The sequence below is a fragment of the Chrysochloris asiatica genome, unplaced genomic scaffold (genome assembly GCF_000296735.1).
Source record: "Chrysochloris asiatica unplaced genomic scaffold, ChrAsi1.0 scaffold00184, whole genome shotgun sequence".
NCBI classification, from domain to species: Eukaryota; Metazoa; Chordata; class Mammalia; order Afrosoricida; family Chrysochloridae; genus Chrysochloris; species Chrysochloris asiatica.
Genome location: NW_006408702.1, coordinates 6,045,606 through 6,064,789, shown reverse-complemented (window position 1 = coordinate 6,064,789; position 19,184 = coordinate 6,045,606). Strand labels below are relative to the sequence as shown.

At 42.1% G+C, this 19,184-nt stretch overlaps 1 protein-coding gene across 2 annotated transcripts in view; it reads left to right on the top strand.

Annotated features, from left to right (window-relative positions):
• HECW1 (HECT, C2 and WW domain containing E3 ubiquitin protein ligase 1) overlaps positions 1 to 17,265 on the top strand; it is a 542,004-nt gene extending 524,739 nt beyond the window's left edge. The window contains exons 24-27 of one of the 2 annotated variants that reach the window (XM_006872147.1): positions 4,883 to 5,029; positions 6,294 to 6,408; positions 8,153 to 8,351; positions 17,033 to 17,265. In XM_006872147.1, the coding sequence (XP_006872209.1) occupies positions 4,883 to 5,029; positions 6,294 to 6,408; positions 8,153 to 8,351; positions 17,033 to 17,144 (573 nt within the window). In that variant the 3' untranslated portion in view covers positions 17,145 to 17,265. The remainder of the gene's footprint in view (positions 1 to 4,882; positions 5,030 to 6,293; positions 6,409 to 8,152; positions 8,352 to 17,032) is intronic. The other variant, XM_006872148.1, reaches the window with a different exon arrangement.
• Positions 17,266 to 19,184: the final 1,919 nt, after the last annotated feature.

Genomic DNA, 19,184 nt, shown 5'->3' with positions numbered 1-19,184 from the left:
GTATAATGAAGTAGACAGTATACTGTCTGGAAGTCTGTGTGTGTGTGGGGGGGGGGTAATAATATATAATATTCTTCATATTCCTTAGGGCATGCATAGAGTCTCCCTGGAAAGGAGGTGATGGATATTGTCTCCAGAAAAAAAGGGATTGCATGGCTGAGAGATGGGGTGCAAGAGAGACTTCCTTTTCATCTATGGCCTTTTATACCACCTGATTTTTTTTTTTTTTAACTTTTTATTGTGAATTAAATGAAGGCTTGCAGAGAAGATCATCAGTTTTACATTCAATAAGTAATACACGTTTCATCTCAATGACTGCAATCCCTCCATGCACTTTCTCCCTGTGGTTTCCATTTCCATTCTCCCCTCCTTTCTATCCATTCTCAATGTTGTCCTTAGATAAATGTTACCCATTTGGTCTCGACTGATTTACAATTCCCAGGTGAGTATACCTTACTATTGTTGTTGCCCCCCTAAATATATATCTACTGTTTGGCTGAAAATTGGCCCACAAGGGTGAGTTCCATTCCAGATCTGAACGGTGGTGGAGGGCCATAGTCTCAGCTTTCTCCAGTCTCTTTCTGACCAGTAAGCCCAGTCTTTTACAACTTTTAATTTTGTTCCACATTTTCTCCCACTCTCTCCAGGATCTTTTAACACGGCCCCTTTCAGAGAAGTTGGTATCTGGGCACCATTTACTTCTACTGATCTGAGTTATAGTGACTGATGTTCACTTGCTCCATTGGTCCATTGGACTAATTGGTTCTAAGCATTTTCAGTTTTCATCACTCTTCTTTTGTCGCACATGGAGAGACCAATAGTTACTCCTTAGATGGCTGCTCATGAGCTTTTTAGATCCCAGATGCTATTCACCAAAGGAGGATGTAGACCATTGTCTTTGTGGACTAAATTAAACCAGTTGTGGACAATGGTCCTGAGCTCCCAGGCCCAAGAACTCATTTCCTTAAAATGTTTGATAATGTTTAAGAAGTTTTCATCATTTTGCCCCTGTATATTCCACCACATACGTAGATGTGTTTGTAGAAAAGCTAAATACCCATGCACAAACATCCTCTTTCAAACCCTTTTACATTTGTGGGTGTCCTCCATTCAGCCTGTGATCTGTCTGTGTATCTACCCACAGAACACTGTTGTCGCAGGGTTGTATACACAGCACTATTTACCTCTATCCCCTTTAACTCTTATATACCTCCCTGTGTCTTCGCTGGTCTTCATCATTCTTCTGCCAGCCTCCCTCTTCTTGTATATTGCCTTCTCAGTCACGTGAGAAGTAACTGTATCTACCCTCTAACTAGTAAATTACTCTCCTCTTCCTTCCCTTACACCCCTGGCAACCATCAAAGAATATTTCTTTTAGCATGAAACCATTTTACTGAGTTTTCACATTAGTGGTCTCATACAATATTTGTCCTTTTGTGACTGTCTTTTTACACTCACCATAATGTCATCCAGTTTCATCCATGCTGAGGCATTGCACAGATTCATCATTGTTATTCAACATTGCGCAGTATTCCATTGTTTGTATGTACCACCATTTGTTATTCTGCTCTTCCACTGATGGGCATTTAGGCCATCGCCATCTGTTTGCTATTGTGAATAGTGCTGGGATGAACATTAGTGTGTATAGATTTACTCTTTTCCTGGCTCCTGTTTCTTGTGTGTGTGTGTGTATATATATTTATATCAAGTACAGGAATTTCTGGTATACCATTTGAATGATATTCTATGCATACACGTTACCTACTCAAAACAAAAAGTAAATGCAAAGAAAACAGACAACTAAATACAGAAAATTCGTGGTAAATAATGTTAAAAATACAAAGGCATAATACTGTATATACTGTAGGAAATAAGCAACTCAGAACATTCCAGATATTCCCAGTGATGGATATATAAATATGGTGTAGACATTTGTTGTTTTTGGACCTCAAGTTGGCTCTGACTCAGCAATCTTCCAGATGAAAGAAATGTTGTCAGGTCCTGAACCATCTTCATGACCACTAAGATGTTTGAGTCCATTGTTGTGGCTATTGGGCTAATGCCTGTCATTAAGGATTTCCCTCATTTTAATTAACCCTATGTGCTGGGTTGCAAGGTTGGTTTAAAGGGCAAGGTCAGCAGTTCAAGCTCACCAGCCACTCTTTGGAAGCTCCATGCAAGGTTGCTATGAGTTGGAACTGATTCGACCACACTTGACAACAACATACCTTGTGAAACATGCTGTCCTTTTCTAGAAGTTGGTCTTTCTTGATAGTATGTCCAAAGTAAGTAAGCCAAAGTTTCACCAACCTCATTTCTAAGGACTATTCTGAGTATTTTCTTCGAAGACTGAATTGTTTGTTCTTCTCGAAGCTCAATATTCTTCACCAACACCACAGTACAAATGCATCAATTCTTCTGCCTCCCTTTTGCATTGTCTGGCTTCCACATGCAGATGAAGTGAAGAAAAGACAATGGCTCAAGCCATTAATCATCAAAGTGTCCTTTTTGGTTTTTTACACTTTAGAAAGGTTTTTGCAGCACATTTTTTCTAATGCAATATATCATTTGATTTCTTGACTGCTGCTTCCCTGGGCATCGATTGTTGATTGAAGTAGAATGAAATCATTGACAATTGCTATTTTTTTCCCTCTTATCAGGATGTTTATTGGTCCGGTTCTGAGGATTTTCATTTTTTTCATATTCAGGTATAATCCATACTGAAAACTGTTGTCTTTGACCTTCATCGATAAGCGCTTCAAGTTGATTTTATTTTTCACTTTTGGCAAGCAAGGTTATTAATGAGCCTTCTTCCAATCCTGATCCCACATTTTTCATATAGTCCAGCTTCACATGTTATTTGCTCAGCATATACATTAAATAAGTAAGGTGAAAGGATACAACCTTGCCAACACCTTTTCCAATGACTGAGCCCATATTCTGTTCCAGCTGCTGCCTCTTGATTCATGTACAAGTTCCGTATGACTACAGTTAAGTTTTCTTCAATTACAATTTTCATAATGTTATCTAGTATTTAAGGATCCCTGGTAGCATAGTGGTTTCCGAGTTGGGCTGAAAACCGCAAGGTCAGCAGTTCGAATCTCCATTCACTCAGCAGGGGAAAGATGAGGCTTTCTGCTCCTGTAAATAGTTGTAGCCTCGGAAACTCTATACAGGGTCACTGTGAATTGGAACCAACTCCACGGCATACAACCACCACCACCACAATCCAGTACTTGTTATGATACACATAGTAGGTAATAATATATGTAATATACTAATATAGGTAATATAATAATAAAACATAATGTATGTCTGTTTCTCTTCACAAGGAGGATATCAGGAATATTGATAGTGGTTTTAGAAAATTGATCACCTTCATTTGGCAAAGATGGGGAACCTTTTTTCTGTCAAAATTTGTAACATTCACAGGCCATACAAAATTATCGACTTCAACGTTAGCTTGCTATATTTGATCAAACATTTCATTAACTCACCCCTAATGTGATAGCTGGAATCCCGGTGTGGCACTGTGGGCTAATGCATCAGACTGCAAAGTCGTTTGAACTGCAAAGTCAGTGGTTCAAGCTCACCAGCTGCTCCCTAGAAACTCTATACAGGGTCTCTGTGGGTCGGAATCAACTCGATGGCAGTTAACAACAACAACAACAACAATGTGTTAGCTAGGAGCTCTTGTAGTTTAGTAGTTACCAGTCGGGTTGCTACCCTCAAGGTCAGCTGTTCAAAACTACCAGCTGTTCTGGAGGAGAAAGATGAGGCTTTCTGTTCCTCTAAAGATTTATAGCCTCAGAGACCCTGTGCAGGGTCTCTATGAGTTAGAACTGACTCCATGGCACACAACCACCAACACCAGCAGTATGATGGCTGGAACTGGGGTTGTCTTTGGCAGGGACAGACCAAATGATTTCACAGGCCTTGGGTTTGATGGTGAACAAATGCAGAATTAAGAAACTATAGGATTTTCCTGAGTGCATTATCTGGAATTAAGTTCAACCGCAAGTGAAGAAACCCAAATACTTCTGCTGAAAGCAGCCAAAGTTTATTTTTTTCTCAGCTAGAACTCTGGGAGCTGGTAGTTCTAGGCTGGTTTAGGACCTTTGTTTGATGGAATGCTTGGGGCCCATGTCCTTGTAGTTCTTACCACTGCCATCCCTAAGATGAACTCCCTGCACACATGGCCCAAATGAGCATGGCATACCAACCATCATGTCTATGGGACCTCAGGCCAGTGCCATGCAACACTCTGTTCACACCTCATTGACCAGAATGTATTTCCAAGGCATCCCTAACTGCAAGGGGCAGTTAACTGAGCAGCACTGTGTTGTTGTTAAGTCCAATCAAGTCGTTTCCAACTCACAGCAAACTTGTATAGGGCTTCCAAGGGAGCAGCTGGTGGGTTTGGATGGCCGACCTTGTGGTTCGCAGTCCAGTGCTGAGTAGCTAAATACCAGAGCATCTAAGGAATTTGAATAGTGGATAGCAACTGGTATTATACAACTAGCCAATACTGGACTGTTAATCGCATGGTCCATGGTCCAAACCCACCAGCCACTCCTCAGAAACTCTATACGAGATCACTATAAGTCAGAACCGACTTCATGATACCTAACAATGAAAAAACCAGTTACTGCCATGTGACCCCCAGCTCATCATGGCCCATGTGTGGCAGAGTAGGCCTGGGCCCATGAAGTTTTAATGCCTGATTTCTCAGAAGCAGATTGTGTGAAGTGCCTCTAGGTAGACCAGACAACTGGTCAATGCTCAGCTGATGTAAAGAGGATTTTGTATACAATCTGTCCCCCTGAAATGGGGGCCATGTCATAGGGAAGCTGGCTGAATGGACTTTCTATTTTCCTACCAGGTAACAGAAAGGGAGCTGAAGTCTGGAGGAGCCAATACCCAAGTCACGGAGAAAAACAAGAAGGAATATATTGAGAGGATGGTGAAGTGGCGGGTGGAGCGCGGTGTGGTGCAGCAGACAGAGGCGCTCGTGCGGGGCTTCTATGAGGTAAGACCTGGCCAACTGTGGACATAAGCGAGGACAGGCACCCCTAATCACTGGGCCTCTGTTCCCCAAGTCTACCTGTGGGGTCCAAGAGAGGAGAGGAGGGCCAGAGTGGTCATCAGGGTGGGGTAGATGGATGAGAGACCAGAGTTCTCTGAGGAAACCCCGATCTTCCTGGAAAATGCTCTCCCAAAGCTGCTACAGATGCCAGATGTGAAAACAGGCATCACCTGTGAAGATGAAATTTTCTTTTATCCAATGAAACAACAAAAAGGAAGAGAAAGCAATGGAAGGCACACCCTGCTCTGGCTAGATTTTTATTTTGTTATAACATTACATCCATAAATAAGAGAACAGTGGCAGATGCTGGTCTTCCTGTGCATGAAAACTAACCTCCTGGAACCTTTCCAGTTTAGAAAGCAAGAGAATGCAAATGTTTTCTCAGGGTTGGAGGGTTGGAAGGTTTTCTTTCCCTGCCCTCCTGGAGAATAGTATTGATCATTGGCTTGTCCACAACTGTTTTATTTAAAGGATGGTAGTCTTGGTGTGGCGCTGTGGGTTAATGTGTCAGACTGCAAAGCCATTTGAACTGCAAGGTCAGCAGTTCAAGCTCACCAGCTGCTCCTTGAAAACCCTGTACAGGGTCGCTATGGGTCGGAACCGACTCAATGGCACTTCACAACAACAGCACCCACCACAGATGTCCATTTGTGCCCGGTACATTTCTCAATAAGATTTAAAACCAAAGCACAGAGTTCCTACCAAGCAGGTCCTCCAGATCTTTGAAGGAAGAAAGGAAGAAGTGAGGTACAAAGGGAGAGAAATAGATATTATAATATATAGTTCCCAGCCCTAGGTTGCGTAATCATTTTATGTGGAAGAGAGAACATATTTTAAATTAGTGACTTAATAGCCATTCAATCATTTAGAGTGTTTGATTTGGGCTTTCTGTATTTAAAATGCAGTGTGGTTTAGCATCTCACATGTGATTACAGAAAGTTGAGTCAAGTCTGCTTATAACCTCATTCGCAGACGGAGTATCAGAGGTGGTAAAAAAACATTGGACTGTTTTCATTTTTCAGCTCCTGAATGGGTGTGTTAAAAAATGCACAAGTCAACATGATAGCACATTGAACACATAGTTGTAAATGATGGTCAGTTTCCAAGCTTAAACAAACATAACTTTTCTGGCTCAAAGCCTGTCTGGGGGGAATAATTTGAGCCAGCATGTTTGGAACTGTGTGCTGAAATCTAATTTGTATTTCAGGTTGTAGACTCCAGGCTTGTCTCTGTATTTGATGCCCGCGAGCTAGAGCTGGTGATAGCTGGGACTGCAGAAATAGACCTCAACGACTGGCGGAACAACACGGAGTACCGGGGAGGTGAGCTCGCAGACCTGGTGAAGGCTGCAACTATCACAAATATAATTCATCACTTACTAAAGATCATTGTGAACTTGGCCTTACTTCAATATGTGTGCTGTCCCCCAAATCCAACAAGAACTTTCCCTCAGTTCCCTCCAGTTGGTAGTCTCTGGTCTAACTCAGTGTAAGAATGTTACAGAGAGCAGGCCCGCCATGGGCCATCCTTGGCTAGCCTGCTTCTTCTCTCATTGGAACCCTCTTCATCTCAATCCTGGCTTTCTTGAACATGCTTCTAACTGTGGTCTTTGAAATCATTTCTAACTTCCTCATAGCTATTCAAGGAGTATAATGGAGTCCTGGTGTGGTGCTGTAGGAGAATCACTGAAATCCTAACTGCAAGGTCAGTGGTTCAAACCCACCAGCAGCTCCTTAGAAACCCTATACAGGGTTGCTATGGGTCTGAATCAACATGACGGCACTTCTCAACAACAACAACAGTGGCTTAGTGTGTTATGTAGTGGGCTGCTAGTTGCAATGTCAGCAGTTCAAGCCCACCAGATGCTCCATGGGAGAAAGATGAGGCTTTCTGCTCCTATAAAAATTTACAGCCTCTGAAACTTTATACAGGGATGCTGTGAGTTGGAATGAACTTGATGGATGGCACACAACCACCACCATCACCGTATTCACCTTGTGAAGTGTGAAACTAAATTTCCTGAAACACTATTTTTTCTCTCTCTCTTCCCCACCCCATAGAGTTTTGCTTTCTTTCTTTTTGTTGCGGTGTAACAATTCAACCGTGTTATATATACAATTCAGTGATACTGATTGCATTCTGTGAGCTGTGGAAACATTCTCACTTCACCTCCCCTATTAATGAAAACTCACTGTCCCCTAGGCTCCTGTCTCATCTTTTGAGTTGCTGCTACCACTTTGATCCCATATAGGTAGTTTGTAAAAAAGTATAATACTCAGAGCAGACATTTTTTACTAGGTAAGGTAAACCATTGTTTGACTTTAAACAGACTTCAGGGGATATTTTTGGCACTAGTTTAAAGTATTAACTCGACATAATTGTTTCAGGGGCTCACCCTTGCCTTTAAAAATTCTGGAGTCCATGAGAATTTAAAATTCTGTTCTCCATTTCCCACATTTTGATCAGGATTCTTCTATATAGAACCTTTGATCAAAATGTAGATAACATTATCCAGGCAACATTTAGTTCTTCAAGTCTTAGGGCATGGAGGAAGCCACACATCCCATGTTGTTGTTGGTAAGTACCATTGAGTCTATTCCAACTTATAGAGACCCTGTATGGGGTTTCCTAGGAGTGTCTGGTGGGTTTGAACCGCCAACCTTATGGTTAGCGAACTTGACCTAGAAGAACAAAAGCTTGACCTGGATGCACAGATTGTTTTATATCTTTCTAACGAACGTCATTGGAGTCCCTAGGTTTTGCTCAATTAACAAAAAGTTGGAGGTTTGAGCTATCTAGAGGCTTTAGATGAAGGACCTGGCAATCTCTTCCTAAAAATCAACCACTTAAAAGCCTATGGATCACAGTGGTCCAAACCCATTGTTAATGAGGTCACCATGAGTTGGGGGTGGACTCTACAGCAGCTAACAGCAAAGGCTATCATTACACAGATCAAAAGCAGCTGTTCATTCTTAGCACACCTGATGTGTATTTCATTACCCTCCCCCTCTCTGTCCTTCTCCTCTCTTCACCTTCTCCCATTTTCCCTCCCTTTGTTCTACTTAGGTTATCATGATGGACATCTTGTGATCCGTTGGTTCTGGGCTGCGGTGGAGAGGTTCAATAATGAGCAGAGACTAAGATTGCTTCAGTTTGTCACAGGAACATCAAGTGTGCCCTATGAAGGCTTCGCAGCACTGCGAGGAAGCAATGGGCTTCGGCGGTTCTGCATAGAGAAATGGGGGAAAATCACATCTCTCCCCAGGTATAGAACCTATGCCAACCTTCAGGAAGCCCATTGAACATGGCTAGGTATATTTTACAATCTGAGTTTGTATGGTCATCCTTTGGGATGAAATAGTTTTCTGTCACCCAAAGAATTGTTATTTGAATTATTAATGAAAGTTGTTGGTGGGCCTTCTCTGGGAGTTGCAATGGAACCATGTTCTTCACGATGATTTGATGATTACAGTAGCTGTGCTATAGTATTTTTGTTTATGTGTCAGTCATGGTAAGCTCTACGGTCTTGTATTCATATAGCCCAACTTAAAAGAGAAATGTCCCACCAGAGGTGATGGAAGAAAGACATTAGTGGAAAAATACTGGAAGCCCAAAGAAACTTTTCTAGCACCATTTCTGTATATCTCCTATAGCATATTACTTGATGCTTAATAGAATAATTATTCATATACATGATGTCATTTTCTCAGTACATTTTGGAATGTGTGAGGATGAAACTGCATGTATCTCTGTATCTTTACAGTGACTTCCATATAGTAAGCAACCAAGAAATTGCAGGGTAGACATGGAAGAAGAGGTAATGGGGCTGAGATGAGGACATGGCGAGAGAGAGCAGCTGAGGACTATAGACTTGTGGAAAGAGAAAGGCTGTGTGCTGAGGCCAGGAGGCAGGCTTGCAGAATGTGCCCTTTGGTTGTTTAAATAATTATATATTCCTGAGTGTTTTTGTGTACATCCTCCCACCTAAAACAAACAAACAAACAAAAAAGAGGGAATACAAACAAATACTGTTGAATGATGATGCATGATGGAGATTGTAATCATTGCAATGGAACGATGAGTGTAAAACTGATGTTCTCTCATGTAAACTATCACTCAATTCACAATTTAAATAAATTAATAAAAGAAGCAACGGGGCTTCAGGCAATACAACAGAATGAATTCTTCAAATTTTAATCCCAGCCCTTATTGGGTCTTTCTGTGCTATTTTCCTGATCGGTAAAATGACTGTCATGATTATTTGCCATTGAGTTGAATCTAACTAATGTGGACCCTATGTTTGGGGAGTTAAAGCCATGTTCCATAAGTTTTTCAACCTTTTGACTAGTAGTTGAGTACTTAACCTTTTGCTCCTCCCACGGACTCCTATTGTTTTTTGTTAAGTGCCCTATGAAGGCTTCGCGGCCTTGCGAGGAAGCAATGGTCAAATCAATTCTGACTCATAGCAACCCTGTATAGGGTTTGCAAGGAGCAGCTGGTGAGTTTGAACCTCCAACCTTGCAGTGCAAACTAGCCTTGAGATCTAGTGCTTATCCTTTAGTGCCACACCAGGGCCCCTTGTTTGTAGAAGAGAGCTGTGTTCCATAGTAGTTGAGCATTTAAACGTTTGCTCCGCCCAGGACTCCTGTTTAGTGAAATAATGAATACTAAGGAGATTCTTAAAGGAGCTCTGGTAGCGTAGTGGTTACGAATCGGGCTGTGAACCTTAAGGTCAGCGGTTCGAAACTGCCAGCTGCTCCGGGGGAGAAAGATGAGGCTTTCTACTCCCGTAAAGATTTACAGCCTCGGAAACCCTGTACAGGGTCGCTATGGGTCAAAACTGACTCAACGGCACTTAACAACAACAACAACAAAGGAGATTCTTATGAGTAGGTAATGTAATAGTACATCCTGGTGTGGCGCTGTGGGATTAACACTAGCCTGTAAAGCACAAGGTCGGCAATTCAAACCCACCAGCTGCTCCTCAGAAACTCTACACAGGGTTGCTGTGAGTCGGAACCAACTTGACAGCACTTAACAACAAAAATAGCAAGAACATTCATCTGTGTAGGTAATGGAGTGATAAATATGACTTCAGTAAGCAGAAGGGAAAAAATTGTTATTTTTCATTATGCTATTTTCTAATTTGTGGAGCCCTAGTGTGGCCCTGTAGGATAAGCACTGGACTGTTAACCACAAGGTCAATGGTTTGAACCCACCAGTTACTCCTTGGAAATCCTATACAGAGTCACTATGAGTCGGACTCAACTTGATGGCACTTAACAAATTAACAACAATATTTTAATTATAAAATATTTTCGATTTGATTCAGTTTATTTTTACATGGTCACCCAAGTATCTTTGCTATTTCCCTATTGCAGAAGGATCTACTGAACTGTAAGTTATCCCCAGACTTCCCAGAGTCCTAAGACAATTCCCTTGATATACAGTGTAGATGAGCAAGTGTAAGCCCAGTTGTTCAATATGAGCTAAAGCCCTGTGTGGTTTTCAACCTGACTTCACCACAAATCCAGCAACTTCAAGTTCAAAGGTCAAGGTGTGTGCACATATTTCCATTAATGGCTCAACCTATTGAATTAAGTCTGGACAGAAAATAAGACCAAAGGCAAATTTTCACTTATCTACTTTAATAAGCAATTTAGAGAATGAGGCTAGTTGGAAGAACTCTGCTTTTATTTTAGAGAGATGTTACTTGAGTCATCATTTGATGACAGCCTCCCTCTGTAATGTGTGCATGAGCACAGTGGTGGTTATGTGGTAGAATTCTTACCTTCCATTCAGGAGACCTAGGTTCGATTCCCAGCCAATGCACCTCAATGTCAGTGCAGGCTTGTATGTTGCTATGATGCAGAACAGGTATGAACAGAGATTCTAGACCAAGACAGACTAGGAATAAGGGCCTGGAAGTACACCTGCAAACATCAGCCAATGAAATCCCTGGGGATTGCAGTGGTCCAATCCCTCAACCAATCTTGGGGATGGCCCAGGACCAGGCAGCATTTTATTTCATTGCACATGGAGTTACCACAAGTCAGGGGCTGATTTGATAGCAGTGACTCGATGGCACTTATCAACAACAACAAACAACAACTGCGACATAGTGGAACCCTTGAGGAGGGGTGGCATACAACAATATATCTGCCCATGTTGTTGTGGCTGGTAAATGCCCTCAAGTCAATTCTGACTCATGTTGTTACTAGGTGTCATTGAGTCAACTGCGACTCATAGTAACCCTATACACAACAGAATGAACTACTGCCCAGTCCTGTTCCAACCTCACAATCACTTCTGTGCCAATCCATCTTGTTAGGGGTCTTCCTCTTTTTCTCCAACCTTTGCTTTACTAAATAACATGATATCCCTCTCCAGTGGCTGGTTCCTCCTGACAATATGTCCAAAGTATGAGAAACAAATTCTGGCCATCGTGACTTCCAAGAAGAATGCTGGCTGCACTTCTTCCAACACACATCTGTTTGCTGTTTTGCCAGTCCATGGTATTTTCCTTATTCTCCAAACCATAACTCAAATGCATCGATTCTTCTACAGACCGACTCATCGCCACCCTGAATTGGGTTTCCGAGAAGAGCTGGTGGGCTAAAACTGCTGACCTTGCAGTTACCAGCTCAGTGCACAGCCCACTGGGCTGCCAGAGCTCCCATACCTGCCCACAGGAGTTTACAATCAAGGGAGGCACACAGCTGTATATAATATAACTAATCACAAAATGAGGTAGACGTCAGACAAGAAACTTGCTGTGAAGATGACAATTACAGACCTAATCCTGAATCAGTTGACCAAAGAAGATGCAGACGCCACCAAGAAGCTGACATTTAAGTTAGAATTGGGAAGTCAGGAATAGGGAAAGGGGCTTCTAGGCTGAAGAAGCATCCTAAGCAATCGCCTTGGGACTGGAAATGGCCAGCATGTGTTTGTTCAGGTTGTTGCTCTGCTTAGGTGCTGTCGAGAAACTTCTGACTCATAGCAATACTTAGTACAATAGAACAAACCACTGCTCAGTCCCATGACATCCTCATAGAAGACGTGGAGTTTAAGAAGGGCACTCAGCCTTCCTGAGGCCGAGCTGCCCAGAGCAGTACCACAGGGGATGCAGTTGAGAAAGGTTCTCTGGGGTCCACCCAGAAAATGCCTGGCTAAGGAATCTCTACTTTATTCTTTCAGAAATGGGAGACATTGCTTTCGTCATTTGGGATTTCAATCTCTAGCTGACACACTTGCTTTGGGAAGCTTTGAGGTATACAGTAGTATCAAGGAGGGTTAAAAAAGTTTGTAGTAAAACAGAATTGAAAGATAATGGAATTTTTCCATGAACTTTTTGAAACCCTCTCATACTATAAACCCATGCAAGTTCTTCATGTCAGGGTCAAGACACCCCTAAAAAGACTGCTACTTGCACAGTCAAAAGAGGGTTCCTTAGAAAAGTGGGGACTCCACCCTGGGCCAGGAGGGTCCCAAGGAGCTAGTGCCAGGATGCCTGTGAGAGGATGGTGAAAGTGATATCGGATGGTCCCCCTGGGTCTGTCGTTTTCATGTGTGTTCTGATTCAAGAACCTGAAAAGTGTCACCTGTGTATGCAGAGGAAATCTCCCACTGCCAAGAATAGTCGGCGGTCAGGCCACATGTTTGGTCAGGCCACATGGCCAGGAAACCTAGATGTTGGGTCCACTGAAAATGGTGGTAGGGAAGGCCTAGATGCTGGCAGGATGACCAAGGTCTCCCAAAGTTTGGGAGCCTCATGTGCACTGCCCACATACTCTTGAGCACTTCCTCAGACTTTCACTCTAGAGAACAAAAAGCAATTGGCCTTCCAGGTAAAGTGCCAAATAATGGTACAGCAAAACCTGGCTCATCACTTAAGCTAAATAAATCCTTCACACCAATTCAAGTCCTTCCCTTATAAAAATTGTATGAAAGTTAGGAAAAACAACTTTGAGAAGCAGAGCTTTCTAGGGTATCATTTTGCATTTCCTGGTGGGGAAATTCCATAGACTGAGCTCTGGTAGCGTAGTGGTTACGAATCGGGCTGCAAACCTTAGGGTCAGCAGTTAGAAACTACCAGCTGTTCCGCTGGAGAAAGATGAGGCTTTCTGCTCCTGTAAAGATTTACAGCCTCCGAAACCCTGTACAGGGTTGCTATGAGTCGGAATCAACTCCACGGCACATAACAACAACAACAACCTTAACTAGAGATGGAACAGTTACTAGGTTGGGAACATCAAGGAATCAGAAAGCTAGGGTGTTGAAAGGGGCATCCATGTGGACTTAGATGCTACGTGATCTGGTGGGAAGACCTGAAATGGAAAGGAAGTTTTAAGCCAAGAGTCAGATGTAATTATCCGGAAGGCCAGCAGGAAAGGAATGTGTAACTAAGTCACTGATTTTTAATGTTTTAAATCTGAGCTCACGGAAAGAAATACCCTTTACATACACACTTATTCATGTGAGAGCGAGAGAACATAGTTCCTCAGAACAGCCTACAAACCCTCTATTTCCTATTCTGTTTCAGAAAAATGAAATGCAGGCAAAACCTGGAGCCTAACAAAATATTATGCAAATGACATGAGACTGAAAAGAACATAAATTTTGGATCAAAAATGGAAAGCAGTGCTAGCAGGGAGTGAGCAAAGTGCTTGACCGCGTTCCTGAGTGTGGCAGTGTAGATCATTTGGCAGACTCCACTCATGAGGACCAGAGACAGGGAGGCAGGGACATGGAGGCCACATAGGTTAAGGAGGTGGGAGAGTTTGCTCACTGTGGAATGAGTGTTCTAGAGGGGACAGAAGAAAGGTGGGAAGGAAAGACAAGTATGAAGGCTAGTTCCAAGGAGAAAGAGCACAATGCTAGAGGAAGATGACAATAAAGGAGAGGCTAGAACCTTAGGCAGAGACCCAGGAGAATGGCCTATGAGTCAGAGCCAGTTTAAGCACCCTCTAAGTTTACACCTTGCCAATGCCACCTGAGCTCAAGGTGGAGTTGCAGGCATGGTCAAGTTTGTAATTGGCTTTCTCTAGACCAATGATTCTTGAGATAGGATGATTTTCACCCTATCCCCTAGGGGAACAATCTCTGAAGACATTTTTGGTTGTTACAACTCAGGGTGGGGGCAACTAGTGGGTGGAAATCAGGGTTGCTGATGAATTCCTAAAGTGTCAGGACAGCCCCCACAATGAAGAATTACCTGATCCAAAATAGCAGTAGTGTCATTAATTCATTGGCTTTAGAGCTAAAGAGGACCTAAAAGGATACTTTGGGAGCCATCAGGAAGCTAGAAGATAAACTGGCAGCCAATGAGAAGCTGTAGAGAAGCTAAGAAGGGAAAAACTCATCATGCTTTTAAAAAGCTTGAGAAGGCTGATACTTGAAAATGAGTCTCTAGATTTGGGGATCAAGTAGTTATTAGCAAACTTTAAAGAGAGTAGATTCAGCAGTGGTGAAAGCAAGAACCTGTCTGAAAAGGCCATCAAAGTTAGACATTGGAAGGGAAGACCCAGCTTACAAAACAACCAATCTTAAAGAGCAGTGATGGTTGCCTCTTATTTTGTTTGCTTTAGTGTGGTAAAAATATATACCTAACAAGACATTTTCCAATTCAACATGTTTCACATGTATAAACCAGTGTCATGTTGTACAGACTCATCCTTTTGTGACTGACTGACATGTATTTCACTCAGTATAGTGTTTCCAAGGTTCATCCATGTTGGAGAATCCCATCGTATGTATATACAACATTTTGTTTATTCACCCATCTGTTCACAGACATTTAAATTGTTTGAATCTTTTGATTATAGTGAATAGTACTACAATGGGCATCGGTATAGAGGTTTCTGTTTCCATACCTGTTGCCACTAATTCTGAGTAAATACTGATGAGTGAGATTTTAGGGTCATAGGACAAGTCTATTCTTAACTTTTTGAGGAACCACCAAACTGTTTTTCCAAACAGATGAGGGTTCTGTGTGTTTCTTTTCAACCATCCTTAAAGGTCTGTTGAAGGAGCCCTGGTAGCATAGTGGATTATGAGTTGGGCTGCTAACTGCAGGTCAGGAGTTCGAATCTACCAGTTGCTCCATGAGAGAAAGAAGAGGCTTTCTGCTCCCACAAAGATTGACAGCCTTGGAAACTCTGTACAGAGTTGCTGTGAGTTGGAACTGACTCCACAGCATACACCCACCACCACCACAGGAACAAGACTGTCTCTGGCACTGTATTGTTTAACATTTTAATCTGTAACTTAGAAAATACAGAGGAGGCGCGGAGCTCAAATGTGTATATGAGCAAATTAGAAGGAGATGTAATATAGTTTAGTGGGATACAATCCAAGTAGAAAATTATCTCCAAATGCTGGAACCCTGGGATAGAGTCAACAAAATAAAATTGAACATGGTACAATTAAAATGATCTGTGAGGACTTTCAAATACCATTTGAAATGATAGTCATTGTCTGCCGATTAAAACACATGGGGGTCTAAAGTCACCATGAGTGTGACATTGTTCTTAAAGCATTATTGCAGTCATGGCTGCATCATTCAGAGACTCTTACCTTGAGCAATGATTCATTATTGATGTTACCACAGTCTTTTGAGGTGAACAGAGCGTGTATCATTAGCCCCATTTTACAAGGGAGAGTACTGTGGCTCTGAAACTTTCCCAAGATCATAAAGCAAGCAAGTGCAATGAGAAGAGAAGTCTTGAGCCCCTGGTTCCATGCTTTCTCCAGCCTCTCACACCACTTCGCAGGCACTGTCTAAGCCACAAGAAATGACATATCAGGTGCACTGTGGTGTGGCACTGTAGGCTAAGCACTGGCTCACAGGTCAGTTTGAACTGCAAGATCGTTGGTTCAAACTCACCAGCCACTCCTCCAAAAACCTATAAGGGTTGCTATGATTCAGGATAGTGCGGTGCCCTTGTTCTGCTTTAACTGTGGGTGCAGGGAGGACTATGGGTGCTGTCTAAGCCAGACACCAGCAGAATAAGAAATCAGGCAGAGCCACGGCAGGTGCACAAGCGTTCTCTTGGCATTTCCATATGGGGCTACCAGGAAGCTCACCTTTTCTTGGAAGCATAGTACTTCTGTTTCTGGGCATGCATGTTCTGAGTTGCAGAATGAGATGCAGGTGCTTTCAGGCCCACCTGCCTGAAATGAAGAACTGGACCCCACAATTCTGGGGCTTCTGCTGACACCTTTACCAAATCTCAGAAATCAGAACTGGGCAAGGAACATGGGGAATGTGAATCTCATAGACAAATTAATGTTGCCCGCCTGCATCTCTGGCAAATCTGAATTGTGAAATAAGACATAGATCATAGAGTTTATCATTGGTTTGCTAGTATGCAGCTGATGTTCCTGGGTGGTACAGACGATTACTGTACAGACCGGACTCAACTGCTCACTGAAAGGTTGGAGATTCAAGTCAACCCAAGACACTTCAGAAAGAAATTTCTATTCAGAAATCTATTTCTGAAAAATTGCCATTGAAAATCTTGTGTAGAACAATTCCACTCGAATGCAGCTGGGGTTGCCATGAGTTGAAGTTGGTTGGTTAGTTGTGGGTTGTTGTTAGGAGTGGCCTGTGAGCTTGAACTGCTGACGTTGCAGTTCAAACCAACTTTTCAGCCCAGCGCATTTACCCACAATGCCCCACCAGGACTCCTAGTTGTGGGTACCATACCTCAAAAGGGGTTTGTTTGATAAATGGGAGCCACCCACTTCTAGTTATTCCACTCTCTCCAACTGATCTATGCTTGTCTCTAAGGCTGTAGCTGTTAGTTTGCCGTGCTTTATGGTGTTCCTGAGTGGGAGTTCCACTCCACTCTGGTTCACAACTTCAGACAGAGTCAGAGATACACCCAAACACAATGCATCTTTGTAACAAACAACTTCACTAATCTTTTCTCTCCCATTCAGGGCACACACATGCTTCAACCGTTTGGATCTTCCTCCATATCCTTCATACTCCATGTTATATGAGAAGCTGTTAACAGCAGTTGAAGAAACCAGCACCTTTGGACTTGAGTGAGGAAATATAAACTCGAGGGTCTGATGGTTTTCAGGCCAGTAACATCTACCTTTCTGGGATGATTCTCCCTTCCCTTAATCAACTCTTTGATTTTGGTATTCCATGACTTTTGTTTTTCAACCAAATCAGGATTGACAAAAGCTGTGCATGAACAACTGCCTTCTTCTAAGACCTAGCCTTCAGGCTTCTCTCCTTCGTCTTCAATGAACTGCTAGCCTGTATGCAATCTTAAAAGCAAAAGAAAAACAGCTGTCTCAAGGTCTGTGTATATCTCCACATACCTCCATTACTAACAATGAAATATGAATTTAAGTTATGCTACACCTGACCAAATGGTAATCAATGTTTACTTCCATTTATATTATTTAAGGGGAATTTTGAGCATTAAGCATTCCAAGCTTTTCTATGCCCGTGTCTTCTGAGCAGAACCACTATTTTTTATGATTTCTAACAACCAATTCCTGACTTTAGGAGCTGATCAAATCTTTTTGTTTTTTTTCTTCCTCTCACTCTACTCTCATGCATACCATCCACCCAAAGGACAACAGTGGCAAAACCGAAATTTTTATACATTCAACTCATGTTTCATATGTGGCATCAGTCCCATTGGCTGGAACAAGCCTAGACACATGGTGCAAATATGACACTTTCAACAAATATTGATGGCAAGCAAGATAGCTGCTACTGATGTGGATAAGAGCTGCCCAGTGGTTGCGGGACGTGTGTACTCAACATGAGTTCAAAGAAGTCTAGAAGGAGGAGCATCCCCAGTGGATACTCACCACACAAGGAGCACAAATCTGTGCACATGCCCATGAAGAAAACCTCATGCTGTAACATAAAGGACAAGGCCTCCATCCCACCGAGTTATATAGAACGTGATGAAGCAAACAGGAGAAAGGGAAGAAGGACATATTCCATTGGTTTGAATACCTGAGTTCTGTACTGCTTTGTTTTGTTTTAATCTAGCTACAATTCTCTCACAAAGGGAAAAACAAAGGTATAGGTAATCTCGTGATTCTGTTAGATGCAGGTATTACAGGATTGGCACACATTGTTTTTAACTTTAACATTGTATTTTATGTGTATATGCTTTTGAATTCTGGTGTTTAAATACCTTTCCATCTGACTGTCCATGGGGACCACACTAAGTACAAAACTGCAAGAATGACGGTGCTTGTTAGGAATCAAGGACAATCTTGTATTTCATCCGTAGCAATCTCTCTAGAGCAGAAACCGAACACTCCAAAGTCACATGGATTTGTGTGAAAATAAATATCCAGTTTCTTTTAGCATTTGATAAAAATCTTAGAAATACTTAGTGTTTTCAGAAAACAGTTGCAGGTTCCAAAGATAGCCTAACCTCTTGGTTACAATTGAAAGCAACCCAACCATAATAGTCATTTGCTATTTTTTTTAACCTGGTTGTCCATGTTGTCTGAACTATGTCGTAAATCAAAGTGTTTTTCTTCACTGAGCAAAGAGCAGCTAATGAAGACCCACTCATTAAATACCATATTGTTGTTTTCCATAGACAAAGAGGTAGGATGGAATGTGGGTTAAATCTAAGAGGACGTTAGCTTTGTGTGAAGTCACAGCTGTGTTCATCACACCAGTTTGTGTTTCGACAGCTAATTATTTGTGTTCTCTACACTCTCTAGGATAAACACTGGACTGCTAACCACAAGGTTGATGGTTCAAACCCACCAGCCATTCCTCAGAAACCTGATACTCTGAGTTAGACTGGAATTTATGGCACTTAACGACAATACAACAACAAACTCCCAAATGAAATGTTCTTTTTAATAGAAATTATTTACAATGCCCATTTACAATGACCTTGAACTTAGCAGTCTGACTTGTAGCCACAAAGTTCAAAGCAGCCAGTAGTAAAGTTGCTCTGTGGGCAAAATATAAGGCTTTCTGTGCCTATAAAAATTTTGTTGTTGTTGTAAAGTGCTGTTAAGTCAGTTCCAACACTCAGTGACACTATACAGAGTTTCTGAGGAGCGGCTGGTGAGTTTGAACCAGTGGTCTTGC